General features: G+C 44.0%; 1 protein-coding gene across 1 annotated transcript in view; it reads right to left on the bottom strand.

The window, feature by feature from the left end:
- LOC122541282 (protein phosphatase 1 regulatory subunit 1A-like) overlaps positions 1-25,963 on the bottom strand; it is an 81,324-nt gene that overhangs the window by 16,635 nt on the left and 38,726 nt on the right. Inside the window, exon 3 of the mRNA XM_043677906.1 lies at positions 15,701-15,729. Coding sequence (XP_043533841.1) covers positions 15,701-15,729 — 29 coding nt within the window. The remainder of the gene's footprint in view (positions 1-15,700; positions 15,730-25,963) is intronic.

Raw genomic sequence — 25,963 nt, 5'->3', positions numbered from 1 at the left:
AACCACTGTGCCACCGTGCCGCCCACAACTGGCAGTTAACAACACATTGACCATATTGAGTGGCATTAATTGAAGCACTGGACACACAGAGGCACGCCTGAACATACTGACACTGGTTACGGAGAATAATGTACTTAGCCTCACACTAATGAATAGTAACTAACAGATGCACACAGATTGCAAGGAAAGAAAAGAGGATAAAACTGAGGGAATCAAATTTAAAACTGCGACTACTGGAAAGAAGAAACCAAAACAGAAATTGAGGCAAAGACTCAACCAGTTTGGCAGCATCTGCGCAGAGAAAGCAGAGCTAACGGGGTGGCACAGTGACTCAGCGGTTAGCACTGCTGCCTCACAGCACCAGGGTCCCAGGTTCGATTCCAGCTTCGGGCAACTGTCTGTATGGAATTTGCAAATTCTCCCTTTGTCTGCCTGTGTTTCCTCCCACAGTCCAAAGTTGTGCAGGGTCACCTGAATTGGCCATGCTAAATTGCTCATAGTGTTAGATGCATTAGTCAGAGGGAAACGGGTCTGGGTGGGTTACTCCACAGATGGTCGGTGTGGACTGGTTGGGATGAAGGGCAAGGATGAAGATGCATTTGAGATGAAGAAAGTGGGAGAATGGAATAGAGACTTTACAGGAAGCAGCGTGTGAGGATGTATAGTGAAGGTAACTGAAAGCGTTGATGGGTCTGTAGTGGATATTGTTGGCCAGCCTATCCCCAGAAATGGGAACAGAGGTGTCAAGGAAGAGAAGTTTACTCAGTGATGGACCAGGTGATGGTGAGAGCAGGGTGGAAACGTAAAGTGAAATTCCAGAGGAGAGAAGGAAACAGCACCAACGATGTAACTGACGTACTGGAGAAAGAATTGTGGGTGGGGGCTCAAACAGGTCTGGAACAAGGAATATTCAATGTAACCAACAAGGACACAGGCAGATGCCAATACCAAAGGCCACACCTTTGACCTGAAGAAAGTAGGAGGAGTTTATGGAGATGTTCTTCAAAGAAAAGATGAGCTCAGCCAGGTGGAGGAAAGTGGTGGTGGATCGAGATCATTCAGATAGTTTTCGTTAGGAAGAAGCAGAGTGCACTGAGACAACCCGAATGTGGGATAGACAAGTAAAGGGATTGCATGTCTCTGGTAAAGAGGTGGCTGGAGCCTGCAAACTACAAATATTGAAACTGGTGTAAAGTGTCAGAAGAACCATTGATCTATGTAGTTAGGGACTGGACAAGGGAAGAAAACATCGAGTCGAGTTGGAAGAGGTGTGTTCTGTGGGGTAGGAGCAAGCAGAAACAACGGGCCTGCCTGGCCAATCCTGTTTATCGACTTTGGGAGTAGAAGGTGGCTGGGCAGTGTAGGGGGCTTATGAGCTTGGAGGGGAGATCACTTATGAAATGAGATGAGTAATCGCTGTGGACACAATAGCATGGTGTTCAACAGTGGGGTCATGTACAAGAAGAGAGGAGGAGGTGTCTGAGAATTAGCATCTCACTTCTAGAATGTACAGATCGGTACAACAGCACCATCTTCTCAGCAGGCTTGATTACAAAGTCAGGGATGGATCGGATGAGTTCAAATCAGTAAGTATGGCAGAGAAATTAAAGTGACCAAGTGGGCAAATAGCTTAATTTAGACAAATGTGAGTTGCTGCTTTTTGGTAAGGGAAATCTGGGCAGGGCACTTACACTAAATGGTAAGGTTCAGGGGAGTGTTGCCAAACAAAGAGACCTTGACATGCAGGTTCATAGTTACTTGTAAGTGGAGTTGCAGGCGAAAAAAAGTGAAGAAGGATTTGATGTGGCTTGCCTTTATTGGTCAGAGCACTGAGTATTAGAATTGGGTGCCATGTTGCAGCTGTATAAGACATTGTTTCGGCTACTTTTGAACACTGTTTAATTCTGGTCTCCCTACTAAAGGAATAATAATGTGAAATTTGAAAGGGTTCAGAATATAGTGATTAGGATTCAGCACTTTCACCACCACATCCCGGGTTTGATTCCCGGTCAGAGAATGCTGCTTTGCTTGATTATATTCATTAATGTATGAGGGCGACTCAGTGGTTAGCACTGCTGCTTCACAGCGCCAGGGACCCAGGTTCAATTCCCGCCTCAGGCAACTGTCTGTGTAGAGTTTGCACATTCTCCCTGTGTCTGTGTGGGTTTCCTTCAGGTTTCCTCCAGTTTCCTCCTACAATCCAAAAATGTGCAGGTCAGGTGAATTGGCCATGCTAAATTGCCTGTAATGTTAGGTGCATTAGTCAGAGGGGAATGGGTCTGGGTGGGTTACTCTTCGGAGGGTTGCTGTGAACTTTGTTGGGCCGAAGACCCTGTTTCCACACTGTAGGGAATCTAATCTAAAATCTAATCAATTTACAAAGATGTTGCCAGCATTGCAATGTTTGAGCAACAGGGAGAGGCTGAACAGGCTGTGGATATTTTTCCTGGAATGTTGGAGGCTGAGGGTTGATCTTCAAAGGGGTTTAATAAACCCATAAGGGGCATGGATAAGTCTCTTCCTCAGGGTAGGGGAGTCCCAAACTAAAGGGCTTATGTTTAACATGACAGGGGATAGGTATTAAAGGGACAACCATTTCACACAGAAGCTGGTGGGGGGTGTGTATGGAATGAGATGCCAGAGGAGATGGTGGAGACTAGCGCAGTTACAACATTTAATAGGCATCTGAATGGGTATATGAATAAGTAAGTGTTTAGGAGAGGGAATGGAGTCAGACAGAAGGAGGAATTTTCCAGTGGTGCATGGGTATCACTAAGTTGTTGCATCTTGCAGCCCTTCATGCCTGAAAGGAAAACATTATACACTTAATGGTAATGTCCTAGGGACTGTTGCTGAACAAAGAGACCTTGGAGTGCAGGATCATAGCTCCTTTAAAGTGGAGTCGCAGGTAGATAGGATAGTGAAGAAGGCATTTGGTATGCTTTCCTTTATTGGTCAGAATTTGAGTATTCAGAAGGACGTTGTGAAACTTGAAAGGGTTCAGAAAAAAATTACAAGGATATTGATGGGGTTGGAGGATTTGGGCTATAGGGAGAGGTTGAACAGGCTGGGGCTGTTTTCCTTGGAAGGTCAGAGGCTGAGGGGTGACCTTATAGAAGTTTGTAAGATCATGGGGGGCACAGATAGGATAAATAGATAAAGTGCTTTTCCTGAGGTGGAGGAGTCCAGAACTAGAGGGCACAGGTTTAGGGTGAGAAGGGAAAGATTTCAAAGAGACCTAACGGGGCAACTTTTTCATGCAGAGGGTGGTACGTGTATGGAATGAGCTGCCAGGGGAAGTGATGGAGGCTGGTACAATTACAACATTTAAAAGGCATTTGGATGGGTATATGAATAGGAAGGGTTTGGAGGGATATGGGCCGGGTGCTGGCAGGTGGGACAAGATTGGGTAGAGATATCTGGTCGGCATGGACAGGTTGGACCAAAGGGTCTGTTTCCGTGCTGTATATTTCTATGACTCTATTTCTGAGCCAGTGGATAAAGTGGAACTGGAGGGCACTACCTAACACATGCAAACACACTGAGAGAGACACTGATCACAGTGATTAACATTCTCATTCATTTATCTTAGTGAGTAACACAGTAAGTAAGCAACTAGTATTTATAGGATATTCACACACTGACTACACTAATGGTCACAACAGATAAACACAAACTGATCACAGTGAGTACCACATTCACACATTGATCATAGTAACACACTCAGCAATCACAGTAAATAAGACACACCTACCGGCCACAGTATGTAACACACTTGCCCATGGACTACACTGAGTTACACACACAAACACTTATAACAGGGTGTGACACTAACTCACAGATCAGAAACACTGAGAAAAAGAAAACATTCGCAAATTTACTAAAGTAACAAACTCAAAAATTGATCACAGTGAGTATCAGAATCAAAAACTGTTTACAGGAAGTAGAATGGTCCTGGAGGATTAGAAGCACGGTGGCTCAGTGGTTAGCACTGCTGCCTCACAGCACCAGGGTCCCAGGTTTGATTCCAGCATCGGGTGACTGTCTGTGTGAAGTTTGCACACTTTCCCTGTCCAAAGATGTGCAGGCCAGATGAATTGGCCATGCTAAATTGCCCATAGTGTTAGGTGCATTAGTCAGAGGGAAATGAGTCTGGGTGGGTTACTCTTTGGAGGGTAGGTGTGGACTTGTTGGGCCATAGGACCTGTTTCCACACTGTAGGGAATCTAATCTAATCTAAAACTCAATATGACACTCTAATTCAAAAAGGGAGGGAGGCAAGAAATAGGTCATTGAGTCATAGAATCATAGTTATGAAAGCTAATTTTCACAGAATCCCTACACTGTGGAAGCAGCCATTCAGCCCACTGAGTTCACATTGGCCCTCACAGCAGCATCCCACTCTAAATCCCCTAAACCAGTGTTCCTCACTTGGCTAATACACTGACCCTGGACGCTATGGACAATTTAGCATGGCCAATCCAACAAACTAGAACATCTTTGGATTGTGGAAGGAATTCACACAGATAGTCATCCAAGGCGAAAATTGAACCCAGGTCCCTGGTGCTGCGATGCTTAATGAGTACTTTACATCAATATTCACCAAGGAGAGGGACATGACAAATGTTGAGGTTAGGGATAGATGTTTGATTACTCAAGGTCAAGTCAGCATAAGAAGCGAGGAGGTGTTGGGTAATCTAAAAGGCATTAAGGTGGAAAAGGCCCCAGGCCCAGATGAGATCTATGCCAGGTTACTGAGGGAAACGATGGGGGAAATAGCTGGGGCCTTAACAGATATCTTTGCAGCATCCTTGAACACAGGTGAGGTACCGGAGAATTGCAAATGTTGTCCCCTTGTCTAAGAAGGGTTGCAGGGATAATCCAGGTTATTATAGACCAGTGAGCCTGACGTCAGTGGTAGGGAAGCTGCTAGAGAAGATACTGAGGGACAGGATAGATTCCCACTTGGAAGAAAATGGGCTTAACGGTGACAGGCAGCATGGTTTTGTGCAGGGAACTTACCAACTTAATAGAATGCTTTGAGAAAGTGACAAAGTTGATTGATGAGGGAAAGGTTGCAGATATCATATACATGGACTTCAGTAAGGTGTTAGATAAGTTCCCCATGTAATACTGATGGAGAAACTGAAGTTGCATGGGGTCCAGAGTGTACTAGCTAGATGGATAGAGAACTAGCTGGGCAACAGAAGACAGAGAATAGTAGTGGAAGGGAGTTTCTCAAAATGGCGAACTGTGACCAGTGGTGTTCTGCAGGGACCCATGTTGGGACCACTGTTGTTTTTTATATACAGAACTGATCTGGAGGAAGGTGTAGGTGGCCTGATTAGCAAGTCTGCAGATGACATGAAGATTGGTGGAGTAGCAGATAGTGAAGGGGACTGTCAGAGAATGTAGCAGATTATAGATAAATTGGAGAGTTGGGCAGAGAGATAGCAGATGGAATTCAATCCAGGCAAATGCGAGGTGATGCATTTTGGAAAATCCAAAAGTGAACTCCCGAACAACCTCGAGTATCTGAACAGCAATAATCAGAATTTTGGATTATCGAAACAAGATCTCAAGGTCCCGTAAAAACATTACATCAAAGAGGTGTTACTGACACTGGCGCGATGGTCGCATCTTTTGTTCATAATGATTAAAAGTGAATTTGAATTATCTGTACTGAAGAACACGTGAAAACGCTGGCAAACACAAGCACCTCAAGCGGCAGCAATTGGATTATTTTTTACGTAAGGGTTAGTTACATAGCCCTTTTCTAAAGTAAGTGTTTTATTCCCTTCATTTCACTGGGTCGTTCATGAAAAAAAGGGCAGAGAAAGTCAATGCATGAGCAAGGCGGTGCTTCTGTCTTTCTATCATGACATTGAGTTCAGTGGAAACTGACAAATGTTCTTGTGATTTTAGAAACTGTTCAGGACCTTGTTTAATGCTTAGATTTCCATATTTATGTGATGATGAGGGTTTAATCCTTCGCAGTTTAACCAGACTTGTGTAACATGCTCCTCGCAGCTTGTAATGTTGCTCTAGTAATATTTTCTGCCGCTAAAATACCAAGATACTTCTGAACAATAAAAGATAAAAACCTGCAATTTGCAGAATTCAAAGATTACTTCATTTGAATAGCAGACTCATCAAAATTATAGATTTAAACAAACTCTCTGGTAGAGCACAGCATTAGATCCTCAAATCTCCTCCAGAAATATATAGAGTGCTTAAGGAATATTTGAGGATTTGGCCTCCACCTCAATGAATTTTATTTACATTAAAGGTGATTTTATTTGTAAAATATCATGAATTTTTAAGGAATATCCAGTGTTTGTAACACATTTTATCAATTGAATGAAATAAAAACTCCCTAAACATGCTTTTTTACATTCAGTATGGCTTCTTGGTATATGATCAGATCAGTTACCCAAACAAAATCCTCCCCGCCTGTCTCATTCGGATAATTGAGGCTGTTCTGTACATGGTAAATGGAAAAGCCCTGGGGAAAATTGATGTACAGAGAGATCTGGGTGTTCAGGTCCATTATACCCTGAAGGTCACAATGCAGATCCTTCATCGAACGGGGTATTGAGTACAAGAGTTGGCAGGTCATGTTGCAGTTGTCTAGGACTTTGGTTCAGCCACATTTGGAATACAGTGTACAATTCTGGTCGCCACATTACCAAAAGGATGTGGATGCTTTGGAGAGGGTGCATAGGAGGTTCACCAGGATGATGCCTAGTATGGAGAGTGCTAACTATGAGGAGAGGTTGACAGGGAGGATAGAAAGAAACATTTTCCCAGAGTCAGGGACTCAATTATTAGGGGTCACAAGTTCAAGGTGAGAGAGGAAAAGTTTAAGAGACGTGCATAATAAGTTCTTTACACAGAGGGTGGTAGGTACCTGGAACACATTGCCAGCAGAGGTGGAAGAGGTGGGCACGGTAGCATCATCTCTACTACAAACCTACCGACTCCCACAGCTACCTGGACTTCACCTCCTCCCATCCTGCCCCCTGTAAAAACGCCATCCCATTCTCCCAATTCCTTCGTCTCCGCCGCATCTGCTCCCAGGAGGACCAGTTCAAAATACGTACAACACAGATGGCCTCCTTCTTCAAGGACCGCAATTTCCCCCCCGACGTGGTCGACGGTGCCCTCCACCGCATCTCCTCCACTTCCCGCTCCTCCGCCCTTGAGCCCCGCCCCTCCAACCGCCACCAGGACAGAACCCCACTGGTCCTCACCTACCACCCCACCAATCTCCATGTACAGCGCATCATCCAACGTCACTTCCGCCACCTCCAAACAGACCCAGCACCAAGGATATATTTCCCTCCCCTCCCCTATCAGCTGTCCGTAGAGACCACTCCCTCCGCGACTCCCTTGTCAGATCCACACCCCCCACCGACCCAACCACCACTCCCGGCACCTTCCCTTGCAACCGCAGGAGGTGCAACACTTGCGCCCACACCTCCCCCCTCACTCCTCTCCAAGGCCCAAAAGGAAACTCCCATATCCGCCACAGATTCACCTGCACATTCACCCACATCATCTACTGCATCCGCTGCAGCCGGTGTGGCCTCCTCTATATTGGGGAGACAGGCCGCCTACTTGCGGAGCGATTCAGAGAGCACCTCTGGGCCACCCGGACGAACCAACCCAACCAACCTGTGGCACAGCATTTCAACTCCCCCTCCCACTCCACCGAGGATATGCAGGTCATTGGACTCATCCACCGCCAAACCACAACAACCCGACGGTCGGAGGAGGAGCATCTTATCTTCCGACTGGGAACCCTCCAACCGCAGGCGATGAACTTGGACTTCACCAGTTTCTTCATCCCCCCTCCCCCCACCTTGTCTCAGCCGAATCCCTCCAGCCCGGCACCGCCTTCCTGACCTGCAGTCTTCTTCTTGACCTCTCCGCCTCCATCCTACTCCGACCCATCACCTTCACCTTGACCTCTTTCCACCTATCACATTTCCAACGCCCCTCCTCCAAGTCCCTCCTCCCTACCTTTTATCTTCTCCTGCTGAACACTCTCTGCTCATTCCTGAAGAAGGGCCTGTGCCCGAAACGTCGAATCTCCTGTTCCCTGGATGCTGCCTGACCTGCTGTGCTGTTCCAGCAATAAAGTTTCAACTTTGATCTCCAGCATCTGCAGACCTCACTTTCTCCACGGTAGCATCATTTAAGATGTATCTAGACAGATACATGAATGGGCAGGGAGCAGAGGGATGTAGACCCTTTGAATATAGGTGGCACGTTTAGATAGAGGATCTGGATTGGCGCAGGCTTGGAGGGCTGAAGGGCCTGTCCTATGCTGTAATTTACTTTGTTCTTTGTTTTTTTGAGGTAGCAGTGCTAACCACTGCGCTACCCCTGATAAAGACTTTGTCAAATACTCGAAGAGAAAATAAAAGTAATTATGGTGAACAAGAAGAAATATTGGAACAGAAATCCTGTCAAAGAGAAGAGCAGAACTTCTTCAAGACAAACATACCTGGAAGAAGTTAAAGATCACACACCACCAGGTTAGAGTCCACTAGGTTTATTTGGAAGCACTAGCTTTCGAGGCACTGCCTCTTCATCAGGTGGTTGTGAAACAGAACTATAACACACAGAATGTATAGCAAAAGGGTTACAGTGTCAAGGAGCTGTAATGATATATTAAACAAATATTGATTATGTCTTTCATCTTTTAGAATGGGATATGCTAGTTTCGGTTCTCTAATATATAAATCCCAGAACTCCCTTTAAGTTACATTCTCAAGGTAGCTTCAGCTTTTCTAACAATAGGTGCCGTCTCAGCTCAGACAATGCCTTAAAGGTGTGACGTTAAAGTCTGTCTGTGTCCCAATGTTGAGTCAGGCTGGTTCTCTTTCTAAAGTGGGACTCACAGAATCTTACATGGGTTTATGCAGTTTTTGAGCAAATTAAATTTAATTCTGCAAATACAATTTTTTTTATATGTGTGCACGTGCAGGAAGCACAGCGTGAGTGTTTACATGTGAGTGCGCACATGTGGGTGTGAGGGCATGGAAGAGTGTGTGTATGTGTGTGTAAGCTTGGTCAAGTATGTGTGGGAATGCGAACAAAGAAAATTTAAGCCCAGGAACAGGCCCTTTGGCCCTCCAAGCCTGAGCCGATCCAAATGTACTGTCTAAACCTGTCGGTCAATCCCTAAGTATCTGTATCCCTCTGCTCCCCACCTACTCATGCATCTGTCCAGACGCATCTTAAATGAATCTGCCGTGCCTGCCTCTACCACCTCCAGATGCCCATCACCCTCTGTGTGAAGTACTTGCCACATGTATCCCCCTTAAACTTTCCACCTCTCACCTTGAAAGCACGACCTCTCGTTATTGAATCCTTCACCCTGGGAAAAAGCTTGTCTCTATCCACCCTTCATGATTTTGTAAACCTCAATCATGTCCCCCCTCAATCTCCTTTTTTCTACTGAAAATAAACCTAACCTACTCAACTTCTCTTCACAGCAACATCCTTGTGATGAGATATAAGCCTGTGACAGGGTGCCTGCATGGGTGTGAGCAGGCTAAACACCTTCTTCAAAGTTCTTTTGTACCTTCCTATATACTTCAAGGGCTTCGTCAGTTCCCATCCCACTAGACCTTCCATAGGCTTCCTTTTCCTTTCTAACATCCCTGGTCATCCACGGTTCATGGAACTTGCGATACCCACCCTTCATTCTCGCAGGAACGTGCCGCTCCTGAACTGTTATCAACTGCTGTTTGAATTTCTCCCACATGTCCGATGTCGATTCACCCTCATACACTCGCCTCCAATCAAAATTCTCCAGTTCCTGTTTAATATTGTGGTTGTTTGCGTTTCCTCAATTTAAAACCTTCGCCTGAGGACTGCTGTTATCCCAATCCATGAGCATCTTAAAACCCATGGTATTATGGTCACTACTTCCAAAACGCTCCACCACTTAAATTTCATTCACCAGGCTGGCTCATTTCCCAAAACTAGTTCCAGTATAATCCCTTCCCTGATTGGACTGCTTACATATTGCGTCGAGAATCTTTCCTAAACGGTGCTTACAAATCGCTATGATTCGGTCTCACAGTGCTCCATCTCTCATGGGACAATTCAAGTACAGGTGCGAAAAGCTCTCTTGGATGCACTTTACAAATTCCCCTAATTCACCTAATTCTTTCACACTGATGTAATCCCAGTTAATGTTAACAAAGTTGAAATCCCTGACAGCAATAACCATGTCTATCTACATATCTGCTCCTTTATCTTCTATTGACTATTGGAAGGCTGATAGTATATTCCCAACAAACTGATTTTTAAAAAAAATTCTAACTTCTAAACAGATGGTCTCATTTGAAGAGCCTTGTAGGACATCTCTCTCATTGCAGCAGGTGATGGTCGCCTTTATTGATTATGTGATGGCATCACCTCTCTTATGCCCTACCCGTGACCACACTTGAAATGTCTATACTCTGGATTGTTGACCTGCCAGTCCTGCCCTTCTTTCAACCACGTCTCAATTGCTGCAACAGTATTATCTCCCCTCAAGCTGATCATTACACTCAGTTACTCAGCCTTACCAGTCCTGCTCCTTGTATTCAAAAAGATACAATTTCACTTTCCTGTTCTCCCAAGTGCCTAATATGTCCCATGTTTTCTTGTTCTGATGGATTTCCTTATTCTCCAAATTCCTGTTGTACGACTTCATTTCTTTGTTTCTTTTGCATGTCATCTGTGCAGACATGTAGCACAACTATTGCTGACTCACCCTCCCCTTCAGAATGTCCTGAAGCACTCTGAGACATCCCTGAACCTGGCACTAGGGAGGCATAATGCCATTCTTTTTTGCAGCCACAGAGCCATCTGTCAGTTTCCCTTACAAATGAGTCCCTAAAAGGTAAAGCTGTCCCAGTCTTTTATCCTCCCCTCCTATGTAGCAGGGAGAACTCTGGTGCTAAACACTTGGCTGTTATAGCCTTCCCCTGAGAATTCAACGCCAACAGTCTCCAGTACTGTTTCTGTTTGAAAAAAAGATGGCCACAGGGAAATCCTGCACTTCCTGTCCACACCTGCTCATTCTCCTGATGGTCACCCAAAGCCTTTCTGCCTGTGTAGTTCTTCCTTGAGATGTGATCAGCTCACTAATTGTCCTATCCATGACATCCTCAGTGTCATGAATGCCCCTAAGATCATTTGGTTAGATGGGCTGATCATGGCAGATGGAAGAGACACTGATAAGCATGATATTGTGCACTTATAACAAGACAAGGGAGTGCTCATTGAATGAAGGACACCAGGAAGCTCAGAACAACAGATGGATTACAGGGTATTTGTCCACAAGTTCCTGGAACCAGTCGGAGAGTTCAATAGGTTAATCAAGAAAACATATTTGGCACTTTCCTTTATCATTTGTCCCATAGATAATCAGAGCAGAGTGGAGTTGCACAGGATTTTGGTTATGCCATAGCTGGAGTACTGTGCGCATTTCTGTTCACCATGCTATTGGTACAATGTGATTGTACCGAATGGGTGCAGAGGAGATTCACCAGTAGGTTGCCCGGCTTGGAGCCATTTAGCTATAAGTGAGACTGGGTAAGCTCAGGTTCTTTTCTTTAGAGCAGACATGACTGAAGAAGGATCTGCTCCAGTTATGTAGTTGAAGTAGTAGTTGAAGGGTTAACAACAGTGGTCATAATTTGAATGTGAAAGGTGGGAAGTTTAGAGATGATTTGAGTTTTCTTTCATCGAGAGAATGATGGGAATCTAGAATATATATCATGGCAGTAATCCTCACAACCTGTAAAAATAAATGCTTGCATGGGAACACTTGAAAAGTCAACCCATTCAAGGCTACTGACCAAGTGCTGGAAAGTGGGACTCATGTAGCCTTAGAGGTTTTTTTTTGTGTAATTGCAGGCTTGATAGGCCAAAGAGGTTCTTCTACAGTGTATGAACACATTCAGACAATGATCACAGGAACATACTGTTGACAATGAGTTGCATGTACACAGGTATTGCTGTAAAGTAAAAGCTACACTTAGAAATTGGGTTCTCACAAGCTAGTTAGTTAGTATATGGCCATTCATCATGCCTCTAATAATCATAGATAGAGTCAATAGCCAGAGACTTTTCCCCAGAGCAGGATTGACTGGTACGAGGAGGGCCAAAAATGTGTTGCTGGAAAAGCGCAGCAGGTCAGGCAGCATTCAGGGAACAGGAGAATCGACGTTTTGGGCATAAACCCTTCTTCAGGGTAGGAGTCATAGTTTGAAGATATTAGGAGGAAGGTATAAAGGAGACATCAGAGGTAGGTTCTTTATGCAGAGAGTTGTGAATGCATGGAATGAGTTGCCAGCTGTGGTGGCGGAAGCAGCGTCATTAAGGACATTTAAGTGACTGCTGGACATGCACATGGATAGCAGTGAGTTGAGGGATGTGTAGGTTAAAAGTTATTATATTTTATGTTAGGCTTAAACCTCGGCACAACATCGTGGGCCAAAGGGCCTGTTCTGTGCTGTACTTTTCTATGTTCTATGTAATGTAAACACAGAATGAACATAATGTCACAGTCAGATCTTCCAAGGCCAAATTATTGGAAGCACATTCAAATTGATTAGCTTAAGGAATCTCATATTTTCATATTTGCGTAAATGTGACATTTTCAGCAGCTGCACACAGTGAGAAAGGCACAGTGACTGTCTATTTCCATGCTAGTCCTCAAGCACACACTGATAATAGTGATGTGCTCATGCCTCAGTTCACAAAGTGAGAGTCTAACACCAACGCAAAGTTCATTTTGCGGAGGTCACACTCCATCACCGATTTAATTGAAAGGCTCACAATTAAGCAAATATTACAGCGACGATCTCCCCTCAAACTGATTACACTGAATGGCTCACATTCATGAAATACCACAGTGATGGACCTCCCTTAAAGGTCACAGCAGAGAGTGTCATAAATCACAGACTGAACACAATGAGATACTCACTAATGTATTTATCATAGTGAGTAACTCATATTCACAGCAATACTTTCAAGGATGCACAAAAGCCTTAAGCACATTGATGGATTCATATACATGACCATCACTGTGAGAGAGTCCCAAATACCTGTACAAAACATTGAGGGTCTCACAGGTACAAAGAGTTCTGTTGAGCTGCCATTACACTGAAAGCATTCAAACACATATGCTCACACATTTAGCAGCTGGTCAGGGTATGCACTGAGAAATAGAATGGTCTCAGTGTGGGCACTGACAAAGCCATTAATCAACATGAACCACTCACATACTGAATAATTTGAGATGAAATCTCACGTTCTGATGATCATTAATGAGTCCCATGTAAACAGCAGTGATCACAGGCACTCGTTGGCACAAATCATCAAAGCGCAAATTTGGAGGTCACAACCACCTGATGAAGGAGCGTCGCTCCGAAAGCTAGTGCTTCCAAATAAACCTTTTGGACTATAACCTGGTGTTGTGTGATTTTAAACATCAAAGTGAAGGTGTCTTACTCACAATTGACCACAGTGAAGGATTAAAATTCAACACAATGAGGGGGATGAAAGGCGCTCCGAAAGCTAGTGCTTCCAAATAAACCTTTTGGATTATAACCTGGTGTTGAGTGATTTTAAACATCAAAGTGAAGGTGTCTTACTCACAATTGACCACAGTGAAGGATTAAAATTCAACACAATGAGGGGGGTGAAAGTGACATTGGTGAAAGAACAAATATTAACTATGCAAAGGAAATGGAGTTGTACATGCATCACACTGAAGGACTTAGTCTGAAATAATGTTTTTCATGAGGGAGTTGCGGTCACCTATGTAATACATGGAAGTATTACCTTCACATCTATGTCCTATGGACACAAATCTATAAGGGGCACTGACTAAAAGATGGATCACTGTAAGGGATGCATGGCCACAGTCTTAGCACGGTGAGCATGCAATCACACTCTTGTAATTTATTATAAATATATTGTATATTGATAGTGTTATATACTAAGTAACTAGAGACAAGGTAATAATACAGCTGTGGTCAGCAACATGAAATCGATTTGTCTCAGAATAAATGACCAATAATGGGTGTAAAAGGTATTTTACCTGCCAACATGTCTGATTGTTTCTCAGCTAAATGAACAACTTGGAGCTGGGAGCAAAATATTGTCAGAGGAAAAAAGTGATTTTGCTCTCCAGCAGATCAAAAGCTCTGTCTTGGTCTCTGCTGTCAAACCAAATGTTGCGCTTGATGAAAACTAATTCATCTTTGCTTCATCAGTTGCTCTGACTTTTAACTGATTAGTTGGAACCTTTTTTAAAATTAATCAGAACACATGTCTCTTACAATTCAGTGGTGTAAGTTCTGAACTGCAATTGAAATGCACATTTCTGAAGACAATAAGAATTAAAAAGATCAATTCAGCAGCAAGCAGCCCACTGAGCTGCCTTCTCTACTTTTCTCCCCCAATGACTATTTTCCCGTGTCCTTGTGTTTGTGTGTTTGGAAGACAGAGTTTATCATGGAATTTGAACTTTAATTTGTAATTTTATTTGCAAATGGCTTGTAATTGTTTCCGTAAATAAATGACTTGTAATAAATAGTCATTCTCGTCAAACGCAGAAACCCTTATAACTATCTTGATCTGAAATTTCCAGAACATATGGAAATATTATATACTAACTTATAAAATATTTAAACTTTGTGAGGACTTTGGGAGTAAGAGTGCTTTATTTCTAGCGCACCACCCTGGTGAGTCATGACACGATAAATTCCTATTCAAGACTGCATCGGGGAGGTGATGGCCTAGCGGTATTATCCAGAGATCCAGGTCATGTTCTGGGGAGCTGGGTTTAAATCTTGCCATGGCAGATGGTGAAATTTGAATTCAACAAAAATCTGGAATTAAGAATCTAATGATGACCATGAATCCATAGTTGAGGAAAACCCCATCTGATTCACTAATGTCCTTCAGGGGCAGAAACTGCCATCCTTAACTGGTCTGGCCAACATGTGACTCCAGACTCACAGCAATGTAGTTGACTCAAATCTGCCCTCTGGGCAATAAATGCTGGTCGAGCCAGCGGTGTCCTCATCCCATGAACAAATTAAAAACAAAACCGTGAAGGGATAAAATAAGCATACAGCTTGGAAGCAAAACAAGGAAAAACATTTGTATTTGGTCATAGTGACAGAGGGGATAATTTTGGGTTGCAGTTATAGGAAGCGACGATTATAGATATCCTGATGACAATCAGGATTAGATTTGATTCCCTACAGTGTGGAAACAGGCCCTTTGGCCCAACAAGTCCACATCGACCCTCCGAAGAGTAACCCACCCAGACCCATTTCCCTCTGACTAGTGCACCTAACACTATGGGCAATTTAGCACGGCCAATTCATCCGGCCTGCACATCGTTGGACTGTGGGAGGAAACCCCCACAGACGTGGGGAGAATGTGCAAACTCCACACAGTCACCCAAGGCTGGAATCGAACCTGGGTGCTGTGAGGCATCAATGCCAACCACTGAGCTCCATTACAATCACCTGATGATGAAGCGGCGCTTCGAAAGCTAGTGCTTCCAAACAAACCTGTTGGACTATAACCTGGTGTTGTGTGATTTTTAACTTTGTACACCCCAGTCCAACACCGACGTCTCCAAATCATGACTAGTGTTAAATTCCCTTACCTGTACCTGGCAGACTGTGGTCTTTTCATCTACCAGTGAAGAAAAAAAAGCCAATTAATAATTATAGATATATTTTTACAGTTAGTTTAACTAAACGTGACTTTTTTTGTTGTTGCAATGATTCCCTTTGCACACACACATCTGTGCCGACAGTGTGTCAGTAAGATTGAATCGGAGTGCTTTTGTGTAAGCCTCTCTGTTTATCTGTAAACATCTGTGTACACAAAGTGAGAAGGGGGCGGGGAGAAAAAGAGTTTCTTGTAGAATTACACCAATGTGCATTTGATCAGGCTGTGATCCGAACCGGTGAACAAATACAGGTTCCAGAAAGATCTAGGGTTTTTGAAAAAAAAAACCTCTGTGCACTTTCAAGTGGCTATCATAAGCAAGGTAAGCGTAAAGTCCTTCTCCTTTGCTTTAATCGCTCTGATTTGCTACAATCCTCCGATGTTATTTAGGCAAAATCGATTGCAGAATGACCGACTGTTTGCAGTCTGTGTGGGGAATCACTGCTCCAATCTCTGATGTCAGGCGATCACCTTGAATGCCTCACAGATCTGACCAACAACAAAGAGAGATGCTGCAATTTTGCAAGGAATAAGCAAAAGTTTATTTCCTTACAGTGGATTCCGTGTTACTGTTTAACTAAGAAAACATTTTCGAAAATGGCAATGACTGGCTCAGGCTTGGAGGGCCGAAGGGCCTGTTCCTGGGCTGTAAATTTTCTTTGTTCTTTGTAGAAGTTAGAATGAAGCTGATGGGGTTTCCGGCATTCTCTGACTGAACCCTGGTGTGAGGGGGAGGTAGGGGCGGTGCTAAGGCTGGTTCACGATGTTATTGGAGGGCCACAAGTACCTCACATGTTTACTGCAGGAAAATGAGTTTCCAAGGGATGATGGTAAATACTGCATGCGTAGTGCGTTACTGAAGGATGCAATACTTTATGGTCATCTTTCAAAACTCTACAGGTTCTGGAAGTGTTCCCACAGATTGGGGGATAGCTAATGTAATCCCTTTTGTTGAAAAAAATCAGGCAGAGTGAAAATCAGACCATCAGCTCGGTGTCAGTCCTGAGGAAAATGCAAGAGTGCATGATTAATAATACAAAAGTGGAGTACTTGGCAAACAATGGCACTGTGGGCTCAGTGGGCAGCACAGCGCCAGGGACTAGTGTTCGATTCTTGAATTTACACATTCTCTCAGAGTTTGTGCTCTGGTTTCCTCCCACTATCTAAAGATATTAGATTAGATTCCCTACAGTGTGGGAACAGACTCTTTGGCCCAACCAGTCCTCCAAAGAGTAACCCTCTGACTAACGCACCCAACACTATGTGCAATTTAACACAGCCAATTCACCTTGCCTGCACATCTTTGTGACTGTGGGATAAAACCCACGCAGACACAGGGAGAATGTGCAAATTCCACACAGACAGTCACCCGAGGTTGGAATCAAACCTGGGACCCTGGTGCTATGAGGCAGCAGTGCTAACCACTGAGCCACCGTGCCGCCCATATGGTTAGGTGAATTAGTCATGCTAAATTGCCCGTTGTATTCAGGGACGTGTAGGCTAGGTTAGTCTGGGTAAATGTAGAGTAACTGGCTGGGGGTGGGGTGGGTCTGGGTGGATTATCTTTAGAGGGTTGATGTGGACTGTTGGGCCAAACAGCCAGTTTCCACAGTGCAGGGATTCTATGAATTGACAGATGCATGAAGAGGGGAATCATGTTTGAGAACGCTTTTGGACTTATTCGAGGATGTAACCAAGTAGAGTTGGTGAAGGGCAGGCAAGGGATCTGGACTTGCAGAAGGCTTTCGACAAAGGCACAGAGGAGAGATTAGTGTGCTGAATGGGAGGAAGTGCAGTATAGTCACAGATTTAGAAAACTGGTTGATAGGCAGGAAATGAAGAGTAGAAATAAACAAGACTTTTTTTTTCAAATGGCAAGCAGTGATGAGTGGAGGCCTGCAGGAATCAGTGCAGGACATAAGTTACTCACAATATATATGAAAGATATAGGTGACGGAACTACATGTAATACATTATCTCCACATTTACAGAAAACACAAAGCAGAAATGATTCAGAAAGATTTGAACAAGCTGTGCGGTTGGGCAAATAGGGGACAAATGCAGTAAAATGTAGATAAATGTGACCTTATCTATTTTAGAAGCAAAACAAGGGGGCATTATAATCATCTGAATGGCTATAAAATAGAAGAGAATTGTGCAACAAGATCTGGGTGTTCTGGTACTTGACTCACACAAAAGTGTGCAGGTTCATTAAGTAGTCAAAGACAACTGATATGTTAGATTTCATAGTAAGTTTAGGAGCAGGGATGTCATGCTTAAACTACACCTTCAATTATAATTCATTACATCTTGATGAGAATATGATGCATTTTTGGTCTCTGAGGAAGGATGTTTTTGCGATAAAGCGAATGTAGCAAAAGTTTACCAGATTGATTCCTGTGTTGGCAGAACTTCCATATAAGGAGATGTTGGATCAGTTAGGATTATATTTGCTGGAGTTCAGGAGAATGAAGGGGGATATCATTGAAAGTGATGCAATTCTGGTCTCCCGCCCACAAAGGATGTTGTGAAACTTGAAAGGGTTCAGAAAAGATTCAAGGATATTGCTAAGGATGGTGTATTTGAGTGAACCGAGAGGCTGAATAGGCTGGTTTCCTAGGAATATTGGAGGCTGAGGGATGACCTGAGACATTTGTAAAATCATAAAGTCATAGAGATGTGCAGAACGGAAATAGACTCTTCAGTCCAACTCGTCCATGCCGACCAGATTTCCTGACCATTTGCCAGCACTTGGCCTTCTCAACCCTTTCTATTCATATCCCCATCTAGATACCTTTGAAATGTTGGAATTGTACCAGCCTGCACCACTTCCTCTGGCAGCTTATTCCATACACACACCACCCTCTGCGTGTAAAAGTTGTCTTTTAGGTCCCTTTTATAACTTTCCCCTCTCACCCTAAACCTATGCCCTTTAGTTCTGGACTCTCCCACCCCAGGGAAAAGACTTTGTCTATTTACCCAATCCCTGCCCGTCATGATTTTGTAAACCTATATAAGGTCACCCCTCAGCCTCTGATGTTCCAGGGAAAACAATCCTAGACCATTCAGTCTCTCCCTATAGCTCAAATCCTCCAACCATGGCAACATCCTTGTAAATTTTTTCTGAACCCTTTCAAGTTTCACAACATCTTTCCGATAGGAAGGAGACCAGAATTGCACACGATATTCCAACAGTGGCCTAACCAATGTCCTGTAAACAGTAACATGACCTCCCAACTCCAGTACTCAATACTCTGACCAATAAAGGAAAGCATACCAAACACTTTCTTCACTGTCCTATCTACCTGCGACTCCACTTTCAAAGAACTATGAACCTGCGCTCCAAGATCTATTTGTTCAGCAACATTCCCCAGGACCTTATAGTGGGTGGCACGGTGGCACAGTGGTTAGCACTGCTGCCTCACAGCGCCAGAGACCCGGGTGCTCCGGTTTCCTCCCACAGTCCAAAGATGTGCAGGTCAGGTGAATTGGCCATGCTAAATTGCCCGTAGTGTTAGGGAAGGGGTAAATGTAGGGGAATGGGTCTGGGTGGATGGCGGGTCGGTGTGGACTTGTTGGTCCGAAGGGCCTGTTTCCACACCGTAAGTAATCTAATCATTAAGTGTATAAGTCCTGCTCTGATTTGCCTTTCCCAAATGCAGCACCTCACATTTATCTAAATTAAACTCCTCAGCCCATTGGCCCATCTGATCAAGATCCCATTGTAATCTGAGGTAACCTTCTTCACTCTCCACTATACCTCCAATTTTGGTGTCACCTTCAAACTTACTAACTATACCTACTATGTTCGCATCCAAATCATTTATATAAATGATTAACAACAGTGGACCCAGCACTGATCCTTGTGGCACTCCACTGGTCACAGGACTCCAGGCTGAAAAACAACCCTCCACCACCACCCTCTGTCTTCTACCTTCGAGCCAGCTCTGCCTCCAAATGGCTACTTCTCCCTGTATTCCATGAGATCTAACCTTGCTAACTGGTTCAAAGTTTGGGAGAAGATTTGTAGCTCAGGTGCTCGTTGTTGTGGTTCTGTTCGTCGAGCTGGGAATGTGTGTTGCAGACGTTTCATCTCCTGTCTAGGTGACATCCTCAGTGCTTGGGGGTCTCCTGTGAAGCGCTTCTGTGATCTTTCCTCCAGCATTTATAGTGGTTTGTCTCTGCCGCTTCCGGTTGTCAGTTCCAGCTGTCCGCTGCAGTGGTCGGTATATTGGGTCCAGGCCGATGAGCTTATTGATTGAATCTGTGGATGAGTGCCATGCCTCTAGGAATTCCCTGGCTGTTCTCTGTTTGGCTTGTCCTGTAATAGTAGTGTTGTCCCAGTCAAACTCATGTTGTTTGTCATCTGAGTGTGTGGCTACTAAGGATAGCTGGTCATGTTGTTTCGTGGCTAGTTGGTGTTCATGGATGCGGATCGTTAGCTGTCTTCCTGTTTGTGTTTTGTGCAGTCCTTGCATGGAATTTTGTACACTACATTGGTTTTACTCATGCTGGGTATTGAGTCCTTCATCCTGGTGAGGTGTTGTCTGAGAGTGGCTGTTGGTTTGTGTGCTGTTATGAGTCCTAGTGGTCGCAGTAGTCTGGCTGTCAGTTCAGAAATGTTTTTGATGTATGGTAGTGTGGCTAGTCCTTTGGGTTGTGGCATGTCCTCATTCCGTTCGACTGGGACAACACTACTATTATAGGACAAGCCAAACAGAGAACAGCCAGGGAATTCCTAGAGGCATGGCACTCATCCACTGATTCAATCAATAAGCTCATCGACCTGGACCCAATATACCGGCCACTGCGGCAGAGACAAACCACTATAAATGCCGGAGGAAATATCACAGAAACGCTTCACAGGAGGCCCCCAAGGACTGAGGATGTCACCTAGACAGGGGACAAAACGTCTGCAACAAAAATTGCTAACTGGTGTCCCATGAGGAGCATTGTTGAACACCTTACAGAAGTGCACACATATCACGTCCACTGCTCTCTCCTCTTTGTTACTTGTTTAAAAAAACTCAATCAAGTTTGTGAGACATGATTTCCCACGCACAAAGCCATGTTGACTACCGCTAATCAGTCATTGCCTTTCCAAATACATGTAAATCCTGTCCCTCAGGATTGCCTCAAACTTGCCCACCACTGATGTCAGGCTCACCAGTCTATTATTCCCTGGCTTTTCCTCACCAACTTTCATAAATAGTGGCACCACATTAGCCAACCTCCAGTCTTCCAGCACCTTTCCTGTGACTATTGATGATACAAATATCTCAGCAAGGGGCCCAGCAATCACTTCCATAGCTTCCCTCAGAGCTCTAGGGTAACTTGATCAGGTCCTGGGGATTTATCCAACTTTATGCATCTTAAGACATCCAGCACCGTCTCCTCTCTAATATGTACATTTTTGAAGATGTTTCCCCACCTATTTCCCCACATTCTATATCTTCCATGTCCTTCTCCACAGTAAACACTGATGCAAAATACTCATTTTGTATTCCCCTCACCTCCTGCGGCTCCATACATAGGCTGCCTTGCTAATCTTTGAGGGACCCTATTCTCTTCCTAGTTACATTTTTGTCCTTAATGTATTTTATAGAATCCCTTTAGATTCTCCTTAACCCTATTTGCCAAAGCTCTCTCATGTCCACTTTTTGCCCTCCTGGTTTCCCCCTTAAGCATACTCCTCCTGCCTTTATATTCTTCGCTCGATCTCTCCTGTCTAAACCTTAACCAAAATCTCAATTTCTTTAGTCATCCAGCATACCCTATACCTACCAGCCTTTCTTTTCACCCTAACAGGAATATACTGTCTCTGGACTCTCATTATCTCATTTCTGAAGGCTTCCCATTTTCCAGCCGTCCCTTTACCTGCAAACATTTGCCCCCAATCAGCTTTTGAAAGTTCTTGCCTAATACCATCAAAATTGGCCTTCCTCCAATTTAGAACTTCAATTTTTAGATCCGGTCTATCCTTTTCCATCACTATTTTAAAACTAACAGAACTATGGTTGCTGTTCACAAAGTGCTCCCCCACTGACACCTCAGTCACCTGCCCTGCCTTATTTCCCAAGAGTAGGTTAAGTTTTACACCTCTAGTAGGAACATGCACATACTGAATCAGAAAATGTTCTTGTATACACTTAACAAATTTCTCTCCATTTAAAGCCTTAACACTAGCGCAGTTCTAGTTTATGGCGAAAATGAGGACTGCAGATGCTGGAGAGTTGCGAGTGTGGTGCTAGAAAAGCACACAGGTCAGGCAGCATCCGAGGAGCAGGAGAATCAACGTTTTGAGCAAAAGCCCTTCATCATAAATGTCAATTCTCCTGCTTCACGGATGCTGCCTGACATGCTGTGCTTTTCCAGTTCCAGTCTATGTTTGGAAAGTTAAAATCCCCTGCCATAACCACCCTATTGTTCTTGCAGACAGCTGAGGTCTCCTTACAAATTTGTTTCTCAATTTCCTTCTGACTATTGGGGGGGTCCATAACATAATCCCAATATGGTGATCATCTCTGTCTTATTTCTCAGTTCCACCCAAATAACTTCCCTGGATGAATTCCCAGGAATATCCGCCCCCAGTACAGCTGTAATGCTATCCCTAATTAAACCCCACCCCCCCACCCCCACCTCTCCATTGCCTCCCTTTCTACCTTTCCTGTAGCATTTTATCCTGGAACATTAAGCTGCCAGTCCTGCTCATCCCTGAGCCATGTTTCTGTAATTGCTATGATGGCTCAGTCCCATGTTCCGAACCATGCCCTGAGTTCATCTGCCTTCCCCGTTAAGTCTCTTGCATTGAAATAAATGCAGTTTAATTTATCAGTCCTACCTTGTTCTCTGCTTTGTCCCTGCCTGCCCTGACTGTTTGACTCACTCCTTTTCCCAACTGTTACAGTCTCAGATTGATCTCTTTCCTCACTATTTCGTTGTGTCAACACTCCAACCAACATTATGAGTTTATATCCTCCTGAGCAGCTCCAGCAAATCGCCCTGCCAGTATATTAGTCTCCTTCCAATTCAGGTGCAATCCATTCTTCTTGTACAGGTCACTTCTACCCCAGAAGAGATTCCAATGATCCAAAAATGTGAACCCTTCTCCACTGCACCAGCTCCTCAGCCATGCATTCATCTGCCCTATCCTCCTATTCCTACACTCACTAACGCATAGCACCAGGAGTACTGCAGATATTACTACCCTTGAGGACCTCCTTTTTAAATTCCTGCCTAACTTGCTATATTCTCCCTTCAGAATCTCATCCTTTTCCAGTTCTACGTTGTTAGTTCCAAGGTGTACAATGACCTCCTGCTGGTCCCTCTCCCCTTTGAGAATATTCTGCACCCTCTCTAAGACGCCATTGACCCTGGCACCAGGGAAGCAACACACCATTCTGATTTCTCACTGCCAGCTGTACCTCACAATAGAGAGTCCTCTATCACAATCGATCGCTTGGAACCTGACATACCCCTCATTGCATTAGACATGGACTTGTTACCAGAAACTTGGCTGTTCTTACTACATTCCCCTAAGAGTCCATCACACCCTACATTTTCCAAAATAGCATACTTGTTTGGGATGGGAATAGCCACTGGGATTCCTGCACTACCTCCCCCTCCTTCCTCCATTTTCTGGAGTTAACCCATCTACCTGACTGTCTCTGCTGCTTTTCACCCCTCCTATAATTGCCATCCATCATATCTCCGAGCTCCAGAAATTTCTTATTGCCTCTAACTGCCATTCCAACCAATACATTTGGTCTGATAGGATTTGCAACCAAACACACTTCCTGCAGACATAATCATTAGTGATATGGAAATTCTCCCCACATCCGACAGGAAGAGCTCATGACTCAAGGCCGTTTTTTGTTCCTTCACAATCTACAGCCCCAGAAAATATCCTCGTCTTACAACTGTAATAACACTGTTCCAGTAGTAATAAGATTTATATTTTTAAAATGTAATCAAGAGACAGTTCTCAATAAAACTAATAATCAAGGAAGAACCCACTCTACTCACTAGTATAGATTTGTGTAGCAAGGTTACACAAAAAAAAAACTATGCACTAATCTGCTCCTGTGCTCTGAGCTCTCCCATACAGGTTCCTCCAAGGTCAGCTGTGAATTTCACTGTTTGTTAATTTTTTCCAGACGCATTTCGATGTCCAGAGATGCTTGAACTCAAACAGTAAAGACAGTTACTGTGCATGTGCACTGCTGTGCAAAAGTGAGGACTGCAGGTGCTGGAAATCAGAGTCTAGATTAGAGTGGTGCTGGAAAAGCAAAGCTGGTCAGGCAGCATCCGAGGAGCAGGAAAATCGACATTTCGGGCAAAAGCCCTTCATCAGGACTGAAGGGCTTTTGCCCAAAACATGTGTACTGCTGTGTCAGACAGCAGCGTAGCTTTCTTTCTCTAACCATATGGTCACTGCCTTTGTCTGTCTTCCTCCTTTTTAAAGTACTGTTATTTAGATATTTCTTTCCGCCAAAGTTCCAACACAATGCACAGCATATAAAACAGTAATTGCTGCTCCTTGAATTCAGGAAAATCTCCAACAGCTAAAATACCTCAAAAAAGGAGCCACACTTACAGCCACAATTCTTTCCCATCCTCCATCTTGGAATACCCAGAATCCTCAGCATGGATAGGGGAAATAGACAATGTATTTTCCCTAGGGTAGGGGAGTTTTGAACTAGACAGCATAGGTTTGGGATGAGGGGGGAAAAATTCATAAGGGGCCAAAGGGTCAACTTTCTCACGCTGAGGGTGGTGCATATATGGAATGAGCTGCCAGGGGAAGTAGTAGTGGCTGGTACAACTACAACATTTAAAAAGCATCTGGATGGGTATATGAATAGGAAGGGTTTACAGGGATTTGGGCTAAGTACTGGCAAATGGGACTAGCTTAATTCAGGATATCTGGTCGACATGGACAAGTTGGACCGAAGGTCTGTTTCTATGCTGTACATATGACTCTATGAGTGGACAGAGTAAATGCAGTAAGGATGTTCCTGAAGATGAGGGAAGTTTTGAATCTGGGTAACTGGCTAAGGATAAGGGGTAAACTACTTAGGACAGAGATAATGAGAATTCCTTCACTCAGAGAACTGTAAGTCTGTGGAATTTGCTACCACTGAAATATCTTGTCCAATCTTCTGATCTGCCACCTAGCATTGCACGATTATATATCTTTCTTTCAGTTTGCTACTACCATTGAATTTTATCCTTAATCACAAGAGGTTTTTTTTCATTTTTACCAGATTTTATCTATTCTGCAGTTTGTGAAATACCCCTCTACTGCTACTCTATCAACCTAACTTCCAAGTTCACTTCTGCCGGCTCTGAGTTCATGCCCTCAAGCTCTTGTTTAAAGTCAAAGTTGCGGACTGTGTGTTCTCTCCCTTAAACTGTACGTTGAATTAAGTCATGTTATGATTGTTGCTTTTACTATGAGCTCAGTAATTAATCCTGTCTCATTGCTTAAATCAGACTGAGTGCAGTCTTATGGTTGATGCGATATCAGACTATTAATTTCTCAAGTTTCTGTAGTGGAGAACATAGAAGAATACAGCGCAGTACAGGCCCTTTGGCCCTCGATGTTGCGCCGATCCAAGCCCACCTAACCTATACTAACCCACTATCCTCCATATACCTATCCAATGCCCGCTTAAATGCCCATAAAGAGGGAGAGTACACCACTGCTACTGGCAGGGCATTCCATGAACTAACGACTCGCTGAGTGAAGAACCTACCCCTAACATCAGTCCTATATCTACCCCCCCTTAATTTAAAGCTATGCCCCCTTGTAATACCCGACTCCATACGCGGGAAAAGGTTCACACTGTCAACCCTATCTAACCCCCTAATCATCTTGTACACCTCAATCAAGTCACCCCTAAACCTTCTTTTCTCTAATGAAAACAGCCCCAAGTGTCTCAGTCTTTCCTCATACGATCTTCCTTCCATACCAGGCAACATCCTGGTAAACCTCCTCTGCACCCGTTCCAATGCCTCCACATCCTTCCTATAGTATGGCGACCAAAACTGCACACAATATTCCAGATGCGGCCGCACCAGAGTCTTATACAACTGCAACATGACCCCAGGACTCCGGAACTCAATCCCTCTACCAATAAAAGCCAGTACGCCATATGCCTTCCTCACCGCACTATTTACCTGGGTGGCAAAT

This window comes from Chiloscyllium plagiosum, chromosome 37 (assembly GCF_004010195.1).
Source record: "Chiloscyllium plagiosum isolate BGI_BamShark_2017 chromosome 37, ASM401019v2, whole genome shotgun sequence".
Lineage (NCBI taxonomy): Eukaryota > Metazoa > Chordata > Chondrichthyes > Orectolobiformes > Hemiscylliidae > Chiloscyllium > Chiloscyllium plagiosum.
This window is presented reverse-complemented; position numbering and strand designations above follow the sequence as displayed.